The sequence below is a fragment of the Terrapene carolina genome, unplaced genomic scaffold, assembly GCF_002925995.2.
Source record: "Terrapene carolina triunguis isolate 2854851 unplaced genomic scaffold, T_m_triunguis-2.0 Scaffold93, whole genome shotgun sequence".
NCBI classification, from domain to species: Eukaryota; Metazoa; Chordata; order Testudines; family Emydidae; genus Terrapene; species Terrapene triunguis.
In genome coordinates, this window is record NW_020664444.1 from 20,447,613 (window position 1) to 20,469,580 (window position 21,968).

At 39.5% G+C, this 21,968-nt stretch overlaps 1 protein-coding gene across 2 annotated transcripts in view; it reads right to left on the reverse strand.

The window, feature by feature from the left end:
- CPPED1 (calcineurin like phosphoesterase domain containing 1) overlaps positions 1-21,968 on the reverse strand; it is an 83,545-nt gene that overhangs the window by 16,359 nt on the left and 45,218 nt on the right. Inside the window, exon 3 of one of the 2 annotated variants that reach the window (XM_024194195.3) lies at positions 15,211-15,633. The exons of the other annotated variant lie outside the window; for it this stretch is intronic. Within the exon in view, the coding sequence (XP_024049963.2) occupies positions 15,211-15,633 (423 nt within the window). The remainder of the gene's footprint in view (positions 1-15,210; positions 15,634-21,968) is intronic. 2 annotated transcript variants of the gene reach the window in all.

Consider the following 21,968-nt stretch of genomic DNA (forward strand, 5'->3'; position numbering starts at 1 on the left):
AAAAAAAAAAAAAAAAAAAAAAAAAAAAAAAAAAAAAAAGGCAAGTATATAAAGTGCTCAGGAAAGCAAGAAATTAAATGCACTGGACAGAGCCAGGAACAGTGCAGGTAGTTACTGTATAAAATTTTAATACACTTATCTCTGCTGATGCTCCCCTAGTCCTGACCTGCAAAACTACTGTATCTAGATTTTATATTATACCTATCATTATGATACCAGAATGTCTTACAAAATTTAAATAAACTGTGAGTGATCTACAAAGACACCCATTTACGATACTCTTTCACTCCAGAGGCAGGTAGAGAAGTTCTAACAAAAAACAAACTTGTCATTCCCATGTTCTTCTTTCCCCACTGTGAGAAGAAACAGAATTAGGAGGTTTTACTGTCTGGTCAGTTCTCTCTCACTCACAGACAGTGCGCTCGCAAATGCATATTGAATGTTAAATCTAGCTACATATGGCTTTGTACTGAAGGTGGTTGGATTCCTTATTACCCTCAGCTATAGGAAGGTACTGTACATGAAGTGCAGCTGGTGCTATAGGAAGCTCGAAAGTTGTGGGCTGGCTGTTGAAAAAGCTCTGTCATCTGCTTGAACTAGTCTTTCATGACCAATGAGAGTTTCATCATCCCAGAGAATCATAGCTGCCTGTTTTCTGTAACTCCTGCTGATCCAAGTCATGACCATCGCTCAAACAGAGACTAACGATCATGCAGAGATCTGTCAAGATTTATGATGCTGACAAAGTGTCTACTAGCACCAAACTCACTTTTGATTGAAATGCGATTTTATATCAGGTCTTCAAGACATGAATCAATCAGCTACATCACCATGCCTCTAGCAATCTGAACTGAAACGACACTCAGATTGTGTACAAATGCCTGAGAACATTGACATTCTTGTCTGTAGACCCAAGATGAACTTTCACAGCCACCTGAACACAAATAAACAGTTCAAAAATTCCTGAACTTCCTTTAAAATAGTGCCTAAATACAGGGCTTGATTCTGATCCCACTAACAGTGGGTAAATCGAGAGTAACTCTGCTGAAGTTAATAGTTATCCTAGTATAAAACCATGCCATTAAGAGGAGAATGGAGACTATTTTTAATGGTTCCAGTCAACGAAACTGTTCTCATTGACTTGATTTTGACAAGGCAACAAGATATGGTAGTTCCAAATAACTGACTGTGGTTTTTTTTTCCCTAATCATGCTGTCCTAGTAATGGACTTTAAATGACTTTCTGCGTATCTCTTCTGTGAGCACAGCAGCCCATTAGCAGCATCTGCTTCATGACATATTTAATCAATGGGCACAGGGCCGGCTCTGGCTTTTTTGCCGCCACAGGGGGGGAGGGCGCCGGGGGGGAGGGCGGCCGGAGCCCCGGGGGGAGGGCGGCGAGCCCCGGCGGGGGCTCCGCTCTCCCCCCGGCGGCCAGAGCACAGGGGGCAGGGCAGCGAGAGGGCGGCGAGCCCCGGCCGTGGCCCCGCTCTCCCCGGCGGCCGGAGCGCCGCGCCGCCCCCCTCCAGGTGCCGCCCCAAGCACAAGGTTGGTGGGCTGGTGCCTGGAGCCGGCCCTGAATGGACAATGTGTAGTTTATCTTCAAATGATACTTAACAGTTGTTGCAAAATTTTGATAACTCTGCATTTATTGAAAATCTTGACCATGAAATAAGTTTTAAAAGGTCCCTGTTTTTATTCTAACCAATATAAACATTAGATTATGTTGTTTTGGCTCAAACTATATGTATTAACCGGTGGAACAGGTAAAGGAAGAATAAAATTCCTTCAGAAAGCAGCGTGTAGTTTATGTAATTCAAAATGCTACCTTTTAAACACACTTTATATGGATGCTTGATCAAGCAAAAAAAAAAAAATATATCACATTTTGGAGAAATATTCAAGGGCATTACATGAATACCCTATTCATTTTTAATTTCTGTTAGAATTCGTAACAGTTTCTTGTATGGTACATATTTTCAAGGGGAATTAAAAATAATGCTTTTAAATATTTTTGCCTCCCCCATGAATACTAATGTATGAGAGCCTAGTATCTAAAAAACAAAAGTTATTGAGCAACATACCAAATAAGAAGTGATTATGGGGTGTGACAAGCTCTCTTTGGTTTGGATGTTTTTGAGCTGCAGTAGCTTTTTGTGAGAAGGATAATATTTATCAGCATTCCCCAGAGCCTCTTTTTTTCTTAACTCTCTATCTATTACACAAAACAGCAGGCTAAATTAAAAGGGGCCTTTCTGAAGGAGAAGGTCCAGTAGATCCTGCTAAACTATGTGCATAACTTACTGGGAAAGGATAGATGCAGGACACCTGCTGTAAGTGTGGGCTCCAGGGAGTTCCTACTGTACAAGATTCAGAAATATGTACAAATGTGAAGAGTCAGGGTCTGATCCTGTGCTGTTCGGTGTCCTCAACTCTCATTGACATCAATGGTAGCTGAGGGCAATCAGAACCTGTCTGGTTTTGGCTCTTGGATGCAGAAATTAAACAGGAAAATTATAAAGTTAAAGGTTTTTATCAGAGGTTTATTGAGCTTCCTGTTACTTATTTGGAAGCAAATGCATTCATTCTAGCTATGCTATTCAGTGATTCTAATACCACACCCATAATCATGATATCAAATGTTGATGCGTTGTCAAAAGCATTACATATGGTCTAGCTCAGTGGTTTTCAGCCTGTGGTCTGCGGATCCCTGAGGTTCTGCAGACTATGACTAGGATTTCTAAGGTGGTCCACACCTCCCTTTGAAATTTTGTAGAAGTTCGCAAGTGAAAAAAAGGTTGAAAACCACTGGTCTAGATTCCAGAGTCTAGGTTACATTTTGACCTCTTTTCAATGGTGGAACTTTGCTGAAACTGTTTTTAAAATGAGTAAATACACAAATTACTCTGCAGGTTTTGGTTGTTCTATTATAAATACAATTGACATGTCCAAGTATGCTGCAGGATTTCTGATGGGGAAATCATGTATCCTTTGTGGATATGAAAAAACAGTTTATGGTACTGGGTAATCCCAGTACAATCAGAAGCAACCTGCAGTGCACTGTTCTGACAAGAAATTATATACAAGCCTGGGCTTTTTGGTCCTGAGATATTCCGCCCCCTTCAGGGCCTAGCAGTCATGTTTAATTTCACAACTACAACATTGAGGAATGTAGACACGGCCAGACCAGAATTTTAAAGGATTAGAAACAATTACAGAACATCTAGGTAGCTAAAATTGTTAGAAATTAAATCTTCACTACAGACGAGGAAAGGTTTAATCTTTGAGTATAAGTCACATGCTGAACATCCTAAAGAAGTATATTCCTCTGTCAGCAAGAGTGCGGAGTGAAGTTATTTAGAACTTTAAAACTGCAGCGCCATCTTCTAATGAAATATATTCTTACTTACAAATAAACCCATTAGAATATCAGTTTTGCAGCACCAGGGAAAAGGGATCAGCGTGATTATGATATAATTGCACTGTAGTGGAACACAGGAAGTTAGTTGTGTGTAATGCATCATAAGCCCTGGAAGGGTAATTCTATCACAATAATTACACCCCAGTCCTGCCTTATTGTTTAATTACACTTTTGTGATTCCAAGCCCTTCCCCACCCCCTCAGTCAGTACTGCTCTACTCTCATTTTCCCTTAGTAATGGAATGAGTGCAAGAACTGTGTGATGCTAGTGCCTTTAGCCAGCCTTAACAGCCTGGAAGAAAGAAGGGCTAGGTCTCCACATGGACCAACAGAATTGGCTGGCCATTAAGTGGAGCATTCACTATACCCTTTTAAGGGCGGGGTGGGGGCGGGGGGGGAAGAAGAGTGCATGCCACAGAGCACAAAGTCTGGAATCGCTCCCACCCCATACGTGGGTGAATCTATAAGGAACAATCTTAACCTCAGACTGATTATCTTCATCTTTATACACACTGTAGCCTAATATAAAGGCTATTTGTCTATTTAACCTTAAAATGTCTATTTTTACAAGATAAATGTCAGGCTTTCCCCCTTTTTTAATTAAAAAGAAAACTGTCTGGTATTGTACATTTTGTGCAGCCAGTGCTATATTTCATTGTGAAATTTGCATTTACATTTCTATAGGAACTATTTAAAATATTTGCATCTTATTAATGTTTTTCACCTGTTCCACTATGAGCTACCCAAGCATATACATGTAAATATTTCGGATAGGCAAAGGTCCTGGGAATGGGTATTCTCCCCATACGGGCCAGAGGAGAAAATGGCAATACAATTCCCTCTCAGAACCCGAGGGAATTTTTCTGTGTGAGAGCGAGCCAGGGGCTCTTCTCCCCATTCCCCCATGAAATCAGGAATAAGTAGGGGGTAAACTATCACTGGTCTTTTGGCAAGGCAGGGAGCATCCTGACCAGCACTCCATTAGCTCTGTCCACTCCAGCAGAGCTACTGGAACACCAGTCAACCTGCTCAGCAGCAGTCCTGAACACTATGTTCCTGGAGGCTCCTGGCAATCAATCAATCAATCAATAAAATGTCCCTGTGACATTCCCCAGGGTACAATCTGGACCAATGAACACCTGTGTCCCCTCAGTTCTCCAGCCTGGGGTGCCTTTTACACTGCTGGTCTGCTCATACACAGGTTCCAGCATGTAAATTACTCTGTTATACTGCAAGAGTGCTACAGCCAGGCACCCTTGATTTACACTGCAGAGCAACACCGGCAAACTTCCAGTCCCAGACTTTCCTCCAGAAATGTATGTCTTGTACTGCCCAGCCTCTCCTGGACAACACAAGCTCATATAAATTCTGTCATTTTATTAAATAGAAAATGATAGGCACAAATCCTGTTATCCCAAATGGAGCTTCCCAAACACTTCGGTCCAAACACACTGGGCTAGATAAAACAATAAAATAAGTATATTAACTACAGAAAGATTGATTTTAAGGGATTACAAGTAATGAGGCATAGAAGTCAGAATTGGTTACAAGAAAATAAAAGTAAATCGCAACTAATGCCTAATTTAACAAGTTGAGTGAATTCAGAGCAAATGTTTTAGCAGTCATACTGGCTGAATCTTTCAGTCAGGATCCCTCCCCCAGTCCAAAGTGGTTTCTTTAGTTCTTCAGAAGTTGTGGATGCCATGGGTAGAGAGAAAGGAGGAACAATTTGTGCATCTCCTCTCTCCTTTTATAGTTCTTCAAATGATACCTCATAAGGCATACTATGTATTAAATGTATCATAGTTTAGTAAAAGGGTGAACATAGGGGTACAGGCTATCACAGTCCACAAGAAGCGCTCTCAAACAGGTCAACGTGAGAGCACTACCCTCAGCATTAAATGTCTGACGACAGGTGTGTTACTTAAACGACAACCTGAAAGAGGAGTAGTTTTGACTGGCACTTTCATGCATCAAATTATGACTTCCACTGAAAATCACCAGTGCTCTGGGTAGGAATAGCTCAGAGCTGCAGAGTTCTATAGTTTATAGGAAGGAAGAGCTATAACAGAACTTTACTAGACTAAATGCATTAGATTTGAAATGATCAAATGAGTTCCTTAAAATCAGTCTGGCCAAAAAAGTGATAGGAAAAAAACTGCAAAATGATGGTCAGATGTCATGAAAAATGTTTGTTTTTCTAGTTTCACGAAATTATAAGATACATTCAATTATCGGACACCAATGGCATATTTTAAAACAATAAGTTAATTCAGGTAGCATAAAGAGAATTCCAATCACACAGGGAATCTAAATTGTGATAACTGAAAAGTGAGCTCTTAACCAGTTAAAATAGCATGAAAAATAAATGAGGAAATGTTATCTTGAAGGATTGACATTTGTTAAAAGTAATTCCACATGGTAACTTGTACTTACAAAACAATCTGCTTAATGCAAACAGAAATGAGCCCATACTGGAGTCTAGATTCTGAACCCTCCCTCTCTTTATCTAGGAGTTAATTCATAGCCTAGCCCCAATCTGGATCCAAATACTGCTCAGCCCAGCTATATGGGCAAAGTTAGTGTGTGATGTTATGCAAGAAAAGAATTACCAATATCAAAATAAACTACAGAACTGTAAGTAGGGAGAGCATGCCTGGGATAATCAGCATAGGAGATGAAAGCAGCATTTTTTAGTAAGAATGAAGCTTCCATTACATAAACTCTTTCCTTAGCTAATGAGACTGAAGCAGAATGAGGAGGGCTTAGTCCGTGAAAATATGAATGACATAATAAATATGTAATAGGTAGAGTATTATTTCTCTTGAACTTTCCACTCACTCTCTGGAGAATGTAAGAAAAAATATTTTTTTAGGTTGATGGCTCCTTTAAGGTCCCAGTTCATCAAAGTACTTAATCACATGGTCCTTGATTCTATTCCTATTCAGAATCAATAGGAAAAGTCCCATCAACTTGAATGGTGCAGGATCAAGATCATGTTTTCTTAGATTGGCGAGCTATTTAAAAAAACAAAACAAAAAACAAAACAAAAAAACCTAAGGTATATATAAGCACCAACATCATCTTACCTTCAAACTCCAAATCACAGATTTATTATACTGTTTGAGTAATTAGATAAGACTTATAATAAAATCAAGTTACATTTTAAAATGGAATATACATATAAAAAAATTCCCAGCCTCACTCCCCTTACCCAATCAGCATTGGCTACACTAGGTCAGGAACCGTGCCAACAGAAAGTGATGCAGATGCTGCACAGATTTATGCCAAAGACTGTAGGAGCAAGAGGTGGGGCAGCAAGAGAATTGAAGTGGAAGTAAAAATAAAAGGGTAGGAGTTTGGGAGTACTTATGTTAAGGTCAGAAATCTCACAGAGTGCAAACAATAGTTTTATCTGCACTGTTTGTTAGTAGTAGCAGAGTTTAACAGGCATGCAAGCAAAACCAAACAGCACCATGGCTCAGATAGACGTTACTCTAAAAATATTTTTTTTTTATTGGAAGAACTTAGAAGTTTCTGGCACATGCAATGGTGTAAGTCACAACTCACATTGTGACAAAGTGTTCTCAAGCATTTCCCCAGAAACATTAGGCCCAAACAGATTTTCCTTTCACTACAGGCATGCAGTAATTTTTCTAAAATTCCAAGCATGCATTGTGGCCAGTACAGGAAAATCTCAAAATGATTTTGCACTTCAGAGTGTTCCTCTTACAGCACAGACACAACCCAGGAACTTCCACATCACTGCCTTTTTTCCTAGTCAGGTGCTCCACATCATTTTCAAGACTCCAGTGCTACAAAGCAAATGACAGTTTTTAGTAATCTTCCACACCACCATATCTATCTCTTGTGGAATGAAATTGATTTCTCTCTCTCATTACAACTCAAAGAGCCAGAGTATTCACCTCATGCCATCTGCCAACCATGTGCTATAGCACCAAGCACAGATGTGAATACAATAGTAGGGGTAATATTAGCAGGACTGCACAATGCTGAGACAATTTTCATGTTATTCTCTAAAAAGCAATCACTTCCTGTTCAGTGTGGTCTGACAGAAGGACGTGTACACTGATAAAACTGTCAAGGAATTAAAATCGTGCCTGTGTGTGAATGCCACCATCAGTTTCGTAATCGATAAAATCCAATCTAAGTGCCAGTATCATATGTGCATTTTGTGTATTCTTTTTCGTAAGCCATATACTACTTCTGCCCCTTCATGCTAATATTAATCATGAACATGCAGGTTGAGCTAGATTTACAAATACTGAATTCTAAGTATAAGAGAATGGATTTAGAAACCATTCCCTGTTGTCAGTAAGCCGGTTCCCACAGACCTTACTTAGGAAAGCTCTCCCTTAGTTCAGCAAGTGGAGACTATGTTTTAAATAATAACAGAAGGATCAAAGGCCTGATCCAACACACATGCAGTGGGTGAGGGATCAAGCTACAAAACCAGCATCTAAATGGGGTACCATATAAGGGTCTGCCTTTGCCTCATTAAAAGCTTATAACTTATTTGCAAAATAAACTCAGTAGGAATATTTAGCTTACAAGGCCTTGGTCTCGGATTTTTTTTTTTAAATTGAAGAATATCCATTAAAAGTGTTTACAATGAAATTTTGAAGGCAAGTATTCCCCAATTTGGGTTAACTGCTTGGCATATTTGAAAACAAAGCAACCAAAAAAAGTCATGGTTTAAATTATGCTCTGTTATAAAAATAAAGTCTTGAGCATCCGAAACTACAGTTCAGTGAGAACTTGTTACTAACCTGACGTGTTTTTTATAAAACAGAAAATATTGCAAATTTAGCTGGAGAACAAATATTGAGTTCAACTCTCAATCCTTAGGCTTTAAAAAAGTATAGTGTAATTTGGAGCAGTATTAAAAAGATAAAATGGGTAGGGATTAGTTACAAGTGCCTTTAAAGTTTTCATCAGAATTTACTGAAATATATTAATTAATAAATGCACTGATGCAGGACTCCTGTAGAATTTATGCAAAGAAAAAAATATATCAACATGTTCTCTAATTAGGCAATCAGACTTATACCTGTTTGTTAGATTCCATTACCAAAAACAAGAGGTTTTCTTCAACTCCGCATTTCTAAGTAGTACTTTCTTGGACACAAAATCATCTTTTCAAAATCTCTCACAAAACACTGTTTGTAATGTTGGTGTCATCCCTGACCACAAACTCCTCTTCCCTAATCTCTTTGGTCTATAAATCTGCCCACTAAACTAGTCCCTAATTCAACAAAACTCTTAAACATCACATTAGTGTTCTGCTGAATTAGGGCTATCGGCAATCACTTTACTGGGTGAAGCACTTACTGATCTAAGCAGTCCCATGGATGTCACTCGTGTACTCAGAGTACTAAGTGTTGGCAGGATTGGGTTCTTAAATTGAACTGTAGTTACATTTTCAAGTCACAGAAATGTATGTAATTTACTGACAAAACTATGCTAATTTAAATAAAATAGAGTCACAATTAATTATGCTTTGTATGAAATAAACAATGGTTCAGTTTTAAGAAACAATATATATTTGCCAAGTTTTCAGCTCAACCTGCACCCAGCCTTTCACATACAAAACTGTGTACACACACTTGAGCCTGCACTTTTCAGGTGCAAACACCTGTGTACGCACTATTAAAATGTGAACAGCTGAGCATGCATACAACTCCTTTAGAATCCATTGGCTCTAACTGATGTTGTAGGTGCAAATCCTAACATGCCCAAGCGTTAGGGTAGGTCAAATATGTTTTCACTCCATAGGTTTCACGTAGGTTTTCTTTACCTTCACACAGCAAGAGAAAGAATATGTGTGCACATAAGGGAGACCAGCCTTTTCAAACAGAGGCCTAAAACTCAGAAGTTATAGCATTATGGTTTCAGAAACAAATTTCTATTTGCTGATAAAAACTGCTTTGGATTGAGCTGATCTACTATTACACTCCAAACCAAAAATCTCTTTGACTATAGGAAGGAAAATGGATAATTTGTTAGATATATAGTTATCGGTATGGTTTAACTTCATAAAGTAATAGTACTCATTTACAAATGCCAGATTTTCAATTTATAAATATTTATCTTAAGGACATGATTTTATCTTTAATTAGCCCAACTGTTAAGGACACTTCTAACGTGAGAAATGTAATTCAGCATTTCGCACCAGATGTAGCTTCTGCCAGTTAGTCTTTTATCTTTGCTTGTAAAGAATGAGATATTGAAATCAAATTAAAAACATTATGTTAACATGCAACTGATTATTAGAGTAACCGCACCAAATCTGAGCTCTAAACTTGAAAAGGATATTGAAGTTTCTAAATCAAGTTAATTAATCTGAAGAAACTTTATGCAATATTTGAATGCTAAAACACCCTGTTTACTTCCTAAATACACCTCTACCCCGATATAACGCTGTCCTCGGGAGCCAAAAAAAAAATCTTACTGAGTTATAGGTAAAACCGAATTATATTGAACTTGCTTTGATCCGCCAGAGCGCGCAGTCCCGCCCCCCAGAGCGCTGCTTTACCGCGTTATATCCAAATTCGTGTTATATCGGGTCGCGTTATATCGGGGTAGAGGTGTATCTCCATGTGTTTTTTCTTCATTTATAGTACAACCAAGTTTACTTATTGCTATATAGCCCTTTATTAAGTGCAAATGTTTTCCCTATCTCACTTTCCCTGGCAATTTCTTCCCCGCCCTCCCCCAACATTAAAATTGCTTTTTGATATTAGAGAGACAGACTTTAAAAACAGGAACAATATTCCAATTTCAGACAAAAATATCTTGTTAACCTTTACAGAAGAGAATTTACTAGAATTTTTCATCGTTACAAACCATTTTGTATAGCATTTCAAGTCATTCCCACTGAGGCAGAGAAAAGTACTAGAACATTGGCGGGGGAGAGAGTGGAGGGGGTGTTAAAAAACCTTTCATTAAAAAGACAGAATAATTTTCTCAGATTAGAGTCAGGAAATTAGAATAAATATTAAGGGATCAAAAGGTTAAACCTGCAAGAGCCAGAGTGTGTGTCTTTTTTTTTTTTTTTTTTTTAAATTAAACAGAGTACACTGGGACTTTGTTATCTATTGTCTCTCTCTTTCCTCCACGTATATATGAGGTGAATTATGGGGAAAACCAATTTCATAACCAAGGACGTGGTGAAATTGATTAATTCTTGGGAAAAGCATAAAAATAGAAAATAACTGGTGTCACTACACATCTGTGCTACCACGATAACTGTTTTTTATACTCATACAAAGAAGGCTCTTCAAGAGAATAAAAAAAAATGGAAGCAGAATGCATCTGTTACTAAGGAAACTCAGAGCCACAGAGAGCTCTCCATTTTTGATTCAGAGAATTTTTCACAGCTTATTTAGTTAGGCTGTTGTATTGCTAGCTTCCTAGCGCTTTATCCTCATTTCATTTGTTTAATTAATACAAATGTTTGACTGATTGTTATTAGTTATTAAATCATTTACTTGTTCTGTAGAATAAGCCAGAATTATCCATTAAAATATCTGTAAGTGAACCAAACAGAATGTGCCTCTTATTATGTGGGGGTGGGTGATTTGTTCATTAGAGTGGTCTTTTATTACTGTCTCTTTTTCCCATAAATTAAAGCTATCTTGGTGCTCCGATAAAGTTTTAACATATTTAAGTATTGACTTTTTATTACAGCTACCAATATGTCTTAGACAAATGAATATGAAATATCACTGTGAGAAGAAAGACTGTAAAAAAGCCAGGGATGCACCAAGTTAAATACAACAGCCATGTACTATTTTATGTTATCTTTAAATTAATTAACTCTGTAAAACATTATCTGAACAGATAGTTCTCTGAAGTATTAACATGGTTGCGCAGCCAGAAAATAGGAATGATTGACCTTTATATACTGATAAAAGTTTCAGTCAACCAAGTTTCAGTTTAATGGCAGGATAAGACTATGCAAGATGTAGTTCTGTGAAATATTCTGATAGGGAGAAGCACTGTGCAACGTGAACTTTAAAAGGCAAGTGGAATGTTAGTTTTCAGTAACACTATTACTCCTGGGGGAATTCTGCACCACTGCGTGTGCACATAATTAATGAGCAGTGCATATTTTTAATATTTTGTGCAGAAAAAAGCTTCTGTGGGAAATTTGCTATAGTTCCGCCTTTTGCCCATCAGAGGGCATTGTGGTGCTAGAACACAGCAGCCGCTCCAAGCCAGCTGGGGAAGAAAAAGAGCTGGTCTTCTTCACAGCACCTGCTGGACCAGGTCAGGAGACGGGGGCTATGGGGAGACAGACAGCGTGGGCTGCTGGGGGGTCAGACGGGGCTCATAAGGGGTAGTGGGGGAGGACAGACTGGGGCAGGGGCTGAATGGGAGCAGAGGTGCAGAGCCACAGGGGCAGAGGAAGGGGGAGGTGCAGAGCTACAGGGGGAGGGGGAGTGGCTGAGTGGGGGCACAGAGTCACATGGGGACGGGGGAGGGGTGCAGGGCTTCATAGGAACAAGTGGGTTGCTGAGTGGGGGCACAAAGACACATGGGACAGGGGGTGCAGGGCCACATGGGGATGGGTGAGTGGGTGTCTCAACGGGGCTGGAAGAACACATGTGGATAGGGGGTGCAAGGACACAGGGGCAGATGTGCCTGACTGAATGGGAGAGGCTAGGGGTCAGCCAGGGTCTACCTGGGGGAAGCTCCCTAGCAGTCCCTCTCCGCGCCCCCAAAAAACCTCATCCATACTTTTCCCACTCATATCCAATAACACTCCAAGTTCACACCCAGGCTCCTTCCCAGAAATTACTTCCCTCTCCTTCAGCTCCTTCTTTAACCCTGACTCCCTAAAGCCTTTTCACTGGTTCTGAGGGGTGCGGGAAATACAGTTCCGTATTGTAGTTTAAATTAATTATTACTCAGAGTTCTGTATTAATATGCCTAATAAGGAATCTATTTGTCAAAAAACATTTTCTGAATCTTTTTTGTTGTCTGTATTGTTACAGACATACTTGCTGACAGGTATTTTGAAATAAGTGACCAAAAATAATTGAAACTGGTATGATTATATTGTGTTTTTTTGACAAATAAAATATGCAGAATTTTGTAGAATCTGAAAATGTGCAGAATTTTTAGGTACAGAATTCCCCCAGGAGTATATAATGCACTAGTGCCTTAATGCAGTATCATTTATCAGTTACAATGAAGGCATTTTACATAAATTAATTCTGATATCAAAGGAATAATGTCACAATTATAAAATGGTATCAAATATTAGTAAGTCAACTGAATGAAAATAAACTTGGAAGACAACAATGTTTTGACTCTACATTACTGCTTATTTACCTACGGGAGACTTATGACACCCATTTAATTTTAGGCCTTGTCTACACTGCAGAGTTTTGTCGCTTTAATTAAAGCACTTTAAACTGCTATTGCATGCCCACACTATGCTCCTTGTCAGCAGAGTAAATCCACACTAGCAGCTCTCGCATTGGCATAGAGAGCAGTGCACTGTGGGTAGCTATTCCACTGTGCAACTGGCCGCAGGGTTCTTTGGGAAGGGTTTGCAATGCCTCATGGGACAAGTACAGCATCACATGATGTAGGTTGCACAATCCCATTGTTCCATGGGCATCCTGCTAGATTGCCAGCCACTTTTCAACTGAAGTTTGCGGGGGGGAGAGGAGCATGTGATGGGGAGTGTGTGTGTGGGAAACACAGAGACAGAGTGTGTGTTGGGGGAGTAAAAGAGAGAGGGAGGGGACGTGCGTATGTGAAAGAAACAGGGTGTGTGTCGAGGGAGAGGGAGTGTGTCGGCATGCTGTCTCTAAGTTCAGCCAACCACCAGAAGCAACCAGTCCTGAGGCGGTGGAGGGGGATACCCCCAACATCAGCCCCCGCCTCCCTGCACAGCACAGCAGTCTCAGTCTCTCTCTCTGACACACACACACACCCCCTATGCCTCTGCCTGCCTGCCTCTGTGTTCCATAGCGTGGGAGAGAGCAGCATTCCCTGTTAATGATTTCCTCTTTGCTGCGGGAGCTGAGCGGCATGCTTAGCTGTCAGAACTTCACAGAGCTTTGAAAGGGGAGGGGTGCATTCCTGTGTAGCAGGAATGCAGGGCAGCCAAATTCAAAACAGCGAGCAGAGCAGTCATGGCAGGCATTGTGGGATACTGGGGGAAGCCAGTTATAGCGATATAATTAACGGCAGCATCTACACTAATGCTTTGTCGCAAAAAGCTCTGTGCCTCTCATCGAGGTGGTTTTATTCGCTGAAACTGAAGAGTTTTGTTACCAAAAGTGGCATTGCAGTGTGTACACCTCCATTGTTTCGTCGCCAAAAGTTGCCTTTTGGTAATAAAACTCTGCAGTGTAGACAACGCCTAAGTAACAATATCTCACACATACATTTTTAAAACAATGTATAAGTATTTACCCTATTAAAGATATTTCCTATTAAACTAGTACTGATATGAACAGCTCTTTAAAAACTCCATAAACAGATATGCATATTGTATTTTTCTTAAAAAATGCTAAACAATTTCATTCACAAAGATTAAAAGGGTAAAATGGAAGGATTATATTTTGTACAAGAACCTCCACTATGATCTTCCAGGACAGTCTTGAAAGATGATACTTTTCCTTCTACCTCTTATATTATTTCCCATACCCCTGGGACATTTTGTTTCATATTAGGGTCAGACTGGCAGCAGGGATCTAATAACGAAAATAAAATGTGGCAGAGTATGATTCTGTAATAATACATCTGTGAGATATATTGCAATGTCAGAGAAGCTCTGTGATAGAAAAGGTTAAAATTTTAACAGTACCAAGGGATAGCTTTGTGGTGGTGTTGTTTTTGTTTTAAACGATAAATGTATTTTAAAATGTTAACATTCAAAGATGCTTGCTGGACTACTGTGATAGTTTTTGGGCTTGGGAAATAAAATATTGACAATTATTTTTGGAGGGAACAGACACACACAGGCATAGATTTAAATACCCCCAAAAACCAGGTATGTGAATTCTAGGTCATTGTTTTAGAACAACCATACCTATTCGTTTTTGCTACTGGTTAACGCAGAGCATATTTTTTAAATGGACAACAAAGCTAAGGTGATCAAGGTAAAATACATGGTGATATGCAGCAGGGATATTTTATTGTGACTGCAGCTCTTCTTTTTGTGGGGAGATGTAAAATGGGAGATGTCCTGCTGAGGCTGATAGCTCACAAAGTTGAGCTGAGCTGCCTGAAACTACTCTTTACCATAGGTAAACTTTTACACCTGTCAGATCAAACGGATTTGTCAATCACATCATTCTAAACGAGACTTTAATCAGTATTATCTGGTGCTTCACTTGTATGGGATACAGCCTATTCTCTGGATGTAATTTTTAAAAATATTATACACCCACACAGAGCAGTGGGAGGCTTCAACCTGTGGGATACTGTCCATTCACACAATCAAGCATCCTGGGACTTCTCTCTCTCTTACACCCTTGTCAAATAGGCAGTCCAAACTAATGGCTGTCCATGAAGGATTATTTGTTTCTGGGGGGGGGGGGGGAGTTTACCCACTGTATGTAATTTCATTTACCTCTAACTGCTTTTCTTTTTAAAAAGGCTAAACATAAAAATTTCCCTTCCTATGCCAAACCCAAAACAAAGCTCTTAACCCAAACGCCACCAATGTCCACTTATTGTATCCCAGGATATGAGCTGTTCACATCACAGTGCTGAAAAGAAAAATCAGTCAAATGCAAAACGATACCTGCTTTACGAAACTTTTCCATCAGCTCGTGCCGAACTGACTTCTCCAAGTTAAAATAGTCATGGTCTTCATCCGGGTTTTGCAGAAATAGAGGAATATGCTGAAATACTATTACATGTTTACACTTCCGTTTTTCAGCTACAGCCAGTTGTGCATTAAGCCACTCATCTTGGGCCTGCTTTAACTCAGAACATTTAGAGGAATCAAAGTATAACTGAGAGTTAAGCACAAGAAAGAAAACTCCTCCAACCCAAAAACTGAAGTAATCATCTCCCCAATGCTTGCAATAATCATCTATTGTTTCAGGTGTTGGAACATTGCCGATATCATGATTTCCGCTGACAAATACCAATGGAATGTCTTGGTCAATGTTCTTCAGGACATTTTTCAAATCTTGTTCTTGGTCCTTTCGCCACTGAGTTCCTATAAAAAAGAATTGTTGAGTTATTTTACCTTTTATGTTTATGCTACACTCTTCCTCCACCACCACCACTTAATTTTGTTTATACAGACAGCATTGACAGTAAAAACCAAATGACACTGCTATGAAGATAAAGCAAATATGCAGCAGACAAAACGTACAATGTTATTCTTTAATTATATTTTTAATATATCTATCAGTCATCTAAGCTTGATGCCTTCTCTGCTGTCGGTTTCCTTCATGCCTCCCTCCTTCCTTCCTTCCCTGGCCAGTATTCTGCCATTCTCTATACCTTTCAATGCACAAGGCTGCCGAAGACAATTTACACAGATTGCCCAACAGTAGATGCCATAAGGATGCATGGTCAGTATTTTGCATCAAACACAATCTCTCTCCCCTTTTTTCCCCATCATAAGAACAGCCATACTGGGTCAGACCAAAGGTCCATCTAGCCCAGTATCCTGTCTTCCGACAGTGGCCAATGCCAGATGCCCCAGAAGGAATGAACAGAACAGGTAATCATCAAGTGAGCCATCCCCTGTCACCCATTCCCAGCTTCTGACAAACAGAGGCTAGGTACATCATACAGACTGATGATCCATTGAGGAAAATGCAGACTCACTGGAAGGTTTAATTCAAGTTTGTGTACAAGGTAGCAACTGATGAAACATCTGGTTTATACTTTATGGCTACGTAAAAGAATGGAGTTTTTGTTCATTACTAGAACTGCTTCAGCAAAAACAATTAGTGTCCTGTAGAAATTCATTGAGATAATACAAAATTATTTTAACAATTAATAGAACATGGGATTAATTTTAAGGAGGGGTAATTGTGCACTTTACCAATTTGTTTCCTCCCCCCATGGCTGGATTTATAATACGACTGTCTAAAGTATTTATCATTCTGCTGACAGGAAGTCCTATTACTCTTGGGACATGTATATTTAATCACTGGAGAAACATACACGATGTCATGAAAAGTTAGGAAAAATTTGTTTTTGAAGAGTGTTTTTATTTATTTTACATTAAATAAAAACAGAAAAAGTTTGTTCTACATTTGAGAAAAGAATACTTTTTACATATAGAGACAGTTGCTATGTGTTTATTATAAATGAATTAAAGTATTACATTTCTAAAAAAAGATATGTATTTTACTTAAAGGAACAATGTTACAAAGGTAAATTTCACATAGTTGGATTTTAGAATCCAAGAAGCCATTTTTATAAAACTGGGTTTGGATTTTTTTTTAAAAAGTCTTTCTTTACCAGGAGATCTGAATTGAGACTCACATTGCAGTGGTGACCATAAATGTAACAACTATGAAAAACATGTTCACTTAAACAAATTTAAAATTCTCAACTACATAGATTTTATATAAAATCTATTACAAAAGTTTATTTTAATTGCACCTAACACTATAAGGTTTATACAATTTCTTTTTCATGCTTCTTCAAAGTTTCTAGGGTCTGAATGCTGATATAGCCTTGACTTTAAATAAATGTTACTAGTGACTTTTAAAAAAGGAATTGAAAATTTAACAAAAAACACAAGCTTAAAATAATCACCTTACCACTTTCATTTTGAATCTAACAAATGACAGAAGTTTACTCTAGTGTTTTACTACTACTACTAGTACAGGAGTGGCAAAAAGCTTGAAAAATGCAAATGGCTACATGAAGGAAGAAGCCCTGACACTTTGACAGCAATGCAGTAGTTTCCTCAATTAGTAGAGTTTTATTTATATAGCAACACAGGTATACAGGGTGCCTTACAACAATAAAAATTAGCCATCAAAACAAAAAACAAGGTCTCTGCCCCCAAGAGCCTCGGTGGTTGTATTAAGTGGTCAAAAGAGTAATTTTAGGAGAATTAAATAGTTGGTTTCGTATTTTTAGTAAAGGTCCAGACAATTTATACATATTTGTTTATTTTTTAAAAATGAGAACAAGGAAGAGTAAAGGTAGCAATGTGTGTGTATGCAACAGAAATGGAGAGCTAAGGACCTAGATGTTATTTATATTACAGTGGCACCTGGAGGCTTCACTGAGGTTGAGCATCCAGGCACAGTGCCCAGAACAAAGAGAGAGTCCCTTAGCTAAGTGCTTACAATTTAACTAAACAAGATGGATAAAGAGTGAGAGGGGACCCCAGGCGCACAGTAAAAAACAGAAATAACTTGTCCAGAGTCCAAGTCATACAATAGGGCACTGGCATAGCAGAGAATACAACCCAGGTCTCCCGAGTCCCTGTTCAGTATCCAATTCAATGGACCACATTGCCTCTTAGTATACAAAATGACCAACATAGTAGTCACTATATAGTTCATGGGCGCAGCTGAAGAGGACGACAAGGAAGAGTCAAAGATAGCAGCACCTTTGGATCAACTACCAGACAGCAGTTGCTGCATTGAACAAGTGTTTACTCTGGATGAAGTCAGGAGAACGTTAACTACTTGTACGTCTTGCTACTCCAAAAGTTATGCATGCATGCAGACAGTAGAAAAATTAAATGGTACTAAAAAGCAGGTTGCTATAACAGAGTTCTTTGGTGTATTGTAGCTGATTACTGTGACTGCTTATGTATTCAGCGTGCTTTGTGAGAGCTAGTATTTGCTGGCAACCTGATTTGTTTGTGCTTATCTACTTTTCAATAAATGTGCACTCTTTTTCTAAATAAAGAAAGTGATAGCACTTTTGTTTTCCCCACTGCTTATTCAATGGCTTCTCAATTATCCAAACTCCCAATTATCTCAATACAATCCATGTCCCCCATCCTACTTGGGTGAACAGGAGTATACTGTATGTAATCTAATACACATATCAACATAGTGTTCACCGTGGGGAAGGTTAAATAAAAGTGAGGTGATATTTATTAGTCTTGTATTTTATTGTAGCTGTTTCTTGAAGCGTGAAAATGGCAGAAAGAGGAAGAGGAGTGCTGGAAGGCATGACAGGGAAACTTGACTTGGGAAGTGTCAGGGTGGATATAACTAAAGTAATGAATAGTTCATTTTTGTTCAGTTTATCCTGGAGTTATAATGTCACAATGCCTTCAGTCACTAGCTACACCATACTATGTTGATGTTATATATTATGTTCTGTACATACAGCTTTGCTCTAAGATAAATGACTTTAAAAATTAATAGCCCATGAAGGATAGTTTTGCTTTTAAGGAATATAAAGAAGCTAGAACTGTCACTAGAGTATAGTTATCTGCAATTTTCCTTTGAGCTTTCTGTTGCACCATTTTTTGAAAGTTGAGTGACATGAGCAAAAGTATAAAGGGGAAATGCCAACATCTCTGTTGCAGAACATCTTTCTATTGTAAGTTATTTGTAAGTCTCTATTTCTCTAAACATTTCCAATAATGTATTGCTCAAAAAAGTCAAGACAACCTTTCTTCTCTCACTTAGAGCAGATTTCAAGAAAGGAAGAAGTCTATTTTGCAAATGTCTTTGCCAAAACTTGCTGTAGTCAGCAGGAGTAGTATTTGCAGTTTATTCTGCAAAGGTAATAATCCTTCTGCTAATAATCCATGCTACAACTCACCTTGGTAGCAATGCAGAGGGAACCTACATATTTAAAAAAATGATGTTTTTCAATACATTAGCTACAAATATGCTTTAAAATACCACATAACTGGGGCCACAGATTTGTGGTTTTGTAAACGTGTTTTATTGTGAATTTTGCATCAAAAAGACAACTCTTCATTTATGTTAGAGTTCACCCTCCTTTGCAGTTATTACAGAGAAATTATGCAATATAGATCTTCTTTCAAGCTGATATTATTTTTATAAGCCCTCACTACCAAGATACTACCACCTGCTGTGGTGGGTAGACTTTTCTAGGGCAGCCAGCACTACCGACTGCAAACTTGTGCGGGGAGTGATCGATCTATCGGGGGTCGATTTATTGCATCTAGTGTAGACGTGATAAAATCGATCCCCGATCGCGCTCCCCATCGACTCCGGAACTCCAGCTCGCGAGAGGCGTCGACGGGGGAGCGGCAGCGGTCGACTCGCCGCCGTCCTCACGGCCAGGTAAGTCTACCAAAGATGCGAATAGTGTAGCTGAAGTGGCGTATCTTAGGTCAAACCCCCCGCTAGTGTGGACATGGGCTAGGTGTGCTGCATCTGGACATCTCCCACTGACATGCAGTAAGGATGGTGAGATATGGTTCCCTTTGGGTTCTGGTGGCTGTCTAAGTCAGGCACCATATAACAGGAGAGTTAATCATTGGAGGAGGAGTCCTATTATCCAGGTCAGTGGGGGCTGCAGTGCCCAGTTGTCCCTGCATCCTATAATTTGGGTGCCAAATAATCAGACTAGTCAACAATGGACATGGACTCATACAACTCTACTGGCTATAGAGTTGACACAGCACAACATATAGACTCTCTATTCTGCGTGATTTCTCTATCTGACCTCCTCCAGGTCAGACAGGGCTTTCTAATTAGCTTTGTCCTACTCAAATTTGGTTTTACAGGGATAGACTGAAGACTGGGAAGAACTGCATTTTATGTAAGAATAATACCAAAATAGAATTCTCAGGCAGAAATAGTACCAAGTCTAAAAGAGTCAAAAGATGGCACAGCACCACTGATGGAGGAATGAATATTGGACCTGTTTCTTTTTTCATTTACAATGATGTCAGTGGAGTTACACTGTAAAAAAGACAATTAGGCCCATTCAAAGAAATGCACATGATCACTACAAACAGCACTCTAAGACAAAGGTACATATACAGTATTCCATCTTAGAACCTCTTCCATCTGGCTTTCACCCCTTGCACTCCACTGAAACTGCTTTCACCAAAGTCTCTAAAGAATCCTTCCTTACCAAAGCTCAGAAGCAGTACTCCATCCTCATCCTCCTTGGCCTGTCAGCTGCTCTTGCCACCACCTACCATGATCTTCTTGAAATCTTGGCCTCTTTTGTCTTCTGTGCCTCTGTTCTCTCCTGGTTTTCCCTGTATCTCTCTAATTACTCATTCAGTGTGTCCTTTGGAGAATCTTCCTCAAGCCCCCTACCTCTTTCTGTGGGTTCTTCAGGACTTTGCCATTGGTCCCCTTCTCTTCTCCCTCAACACCTTATCTGTGGATAATCTCATCTGCAAACACAAATTCAATTACTATCTCTACGCGGATGATTCCCAGGCCTACTTGTTTCTCCAAACTTTCTCCTTCTGACTTGGGCCTGGGCTACACTGGTGGAGCGGGTGAGGGTTTCAAACTAAGATACACAACTTCAGCTACGCTATTCGTGTACCTGAAGTCGAAGTATCTTAGTTCGACTTACCTGGCCGTCCTCACGGTCCGTCGACTCTGCTTACTCCTCCTGCCGAGGTGGAGTACAGGCGTCGATTCAGGGATCGATTTATAGCATCTAGACAAGACGCGATAAATTGATCACCGATACATCGAACACTACCCGCCTGATTCGGCGAGTAGTATAGACATACCCTAAACTAAAATCATGGCCGGTCTCTCTGACGTCTCCTTGTGGATCCAGCCGTCAGCTCAAGCTCAAAATGGCTAAAACAGCTCTTAAAACTTCCCGTTTCCTCCAATCACTGTGATCATCCTGCTTGCCATTGAGGCCCATAAGCTGAGTGGCATTTTTTACTCAGACTTCTCTCTGTATCCTTACATCCAGGCTATGTCTAAATCTTGCTAATTGTTTCTGCAGAACATCTCTACATCCTTACTTATCCATCCACACAGCTGAAACTCTCATCCATGGTCTTATCAACTCATGTCTCATTTACTGCAACATCTTTCTCTCTGGCCTTGACAAAAGCATACAAATATCATTTTCCTAACCAGTTTCTTTGACCACGTCATCCCTCTCTTTGCATCCCTCCTCTGGGTCCCCCTTCTTTATCATAAACATAAGCTATTTGTCTTCATTTCAAGGCCCTTCACAGCAGAACTCTACACACTCATCTACTATTGATGCGTCAACTCCCACCTCCCTTTAGTCCATGATGCCAGCCTCCAACTTCCACTTGTTAAATTTTCAAACAAGCACCTTCGTGCTTTCTCCCATGATGCCCCTCACACTTGAGAGGAGGTCCAGTTAACATCCACAAAGCTACCTCACTATCCTCCTTCAAAACTCTCCTTAGAACTCTCCTTTTCTGTGATGTGTACAAAGAACTTAACAATCATTGGTGTACTGAGACCGCTGTCTATCATGCTGACCAATGCTGTCTGTTTCCTTGTACTCCCCCATCTGTCCGCAAACATCTGTTGGACCTCGTTTTATACTTAGGTTGTAAGATCTTTAGGGCAGGGTTCATCTTTTTGTTGCGTTCGTACCAGGTGTCGGCAACATTCA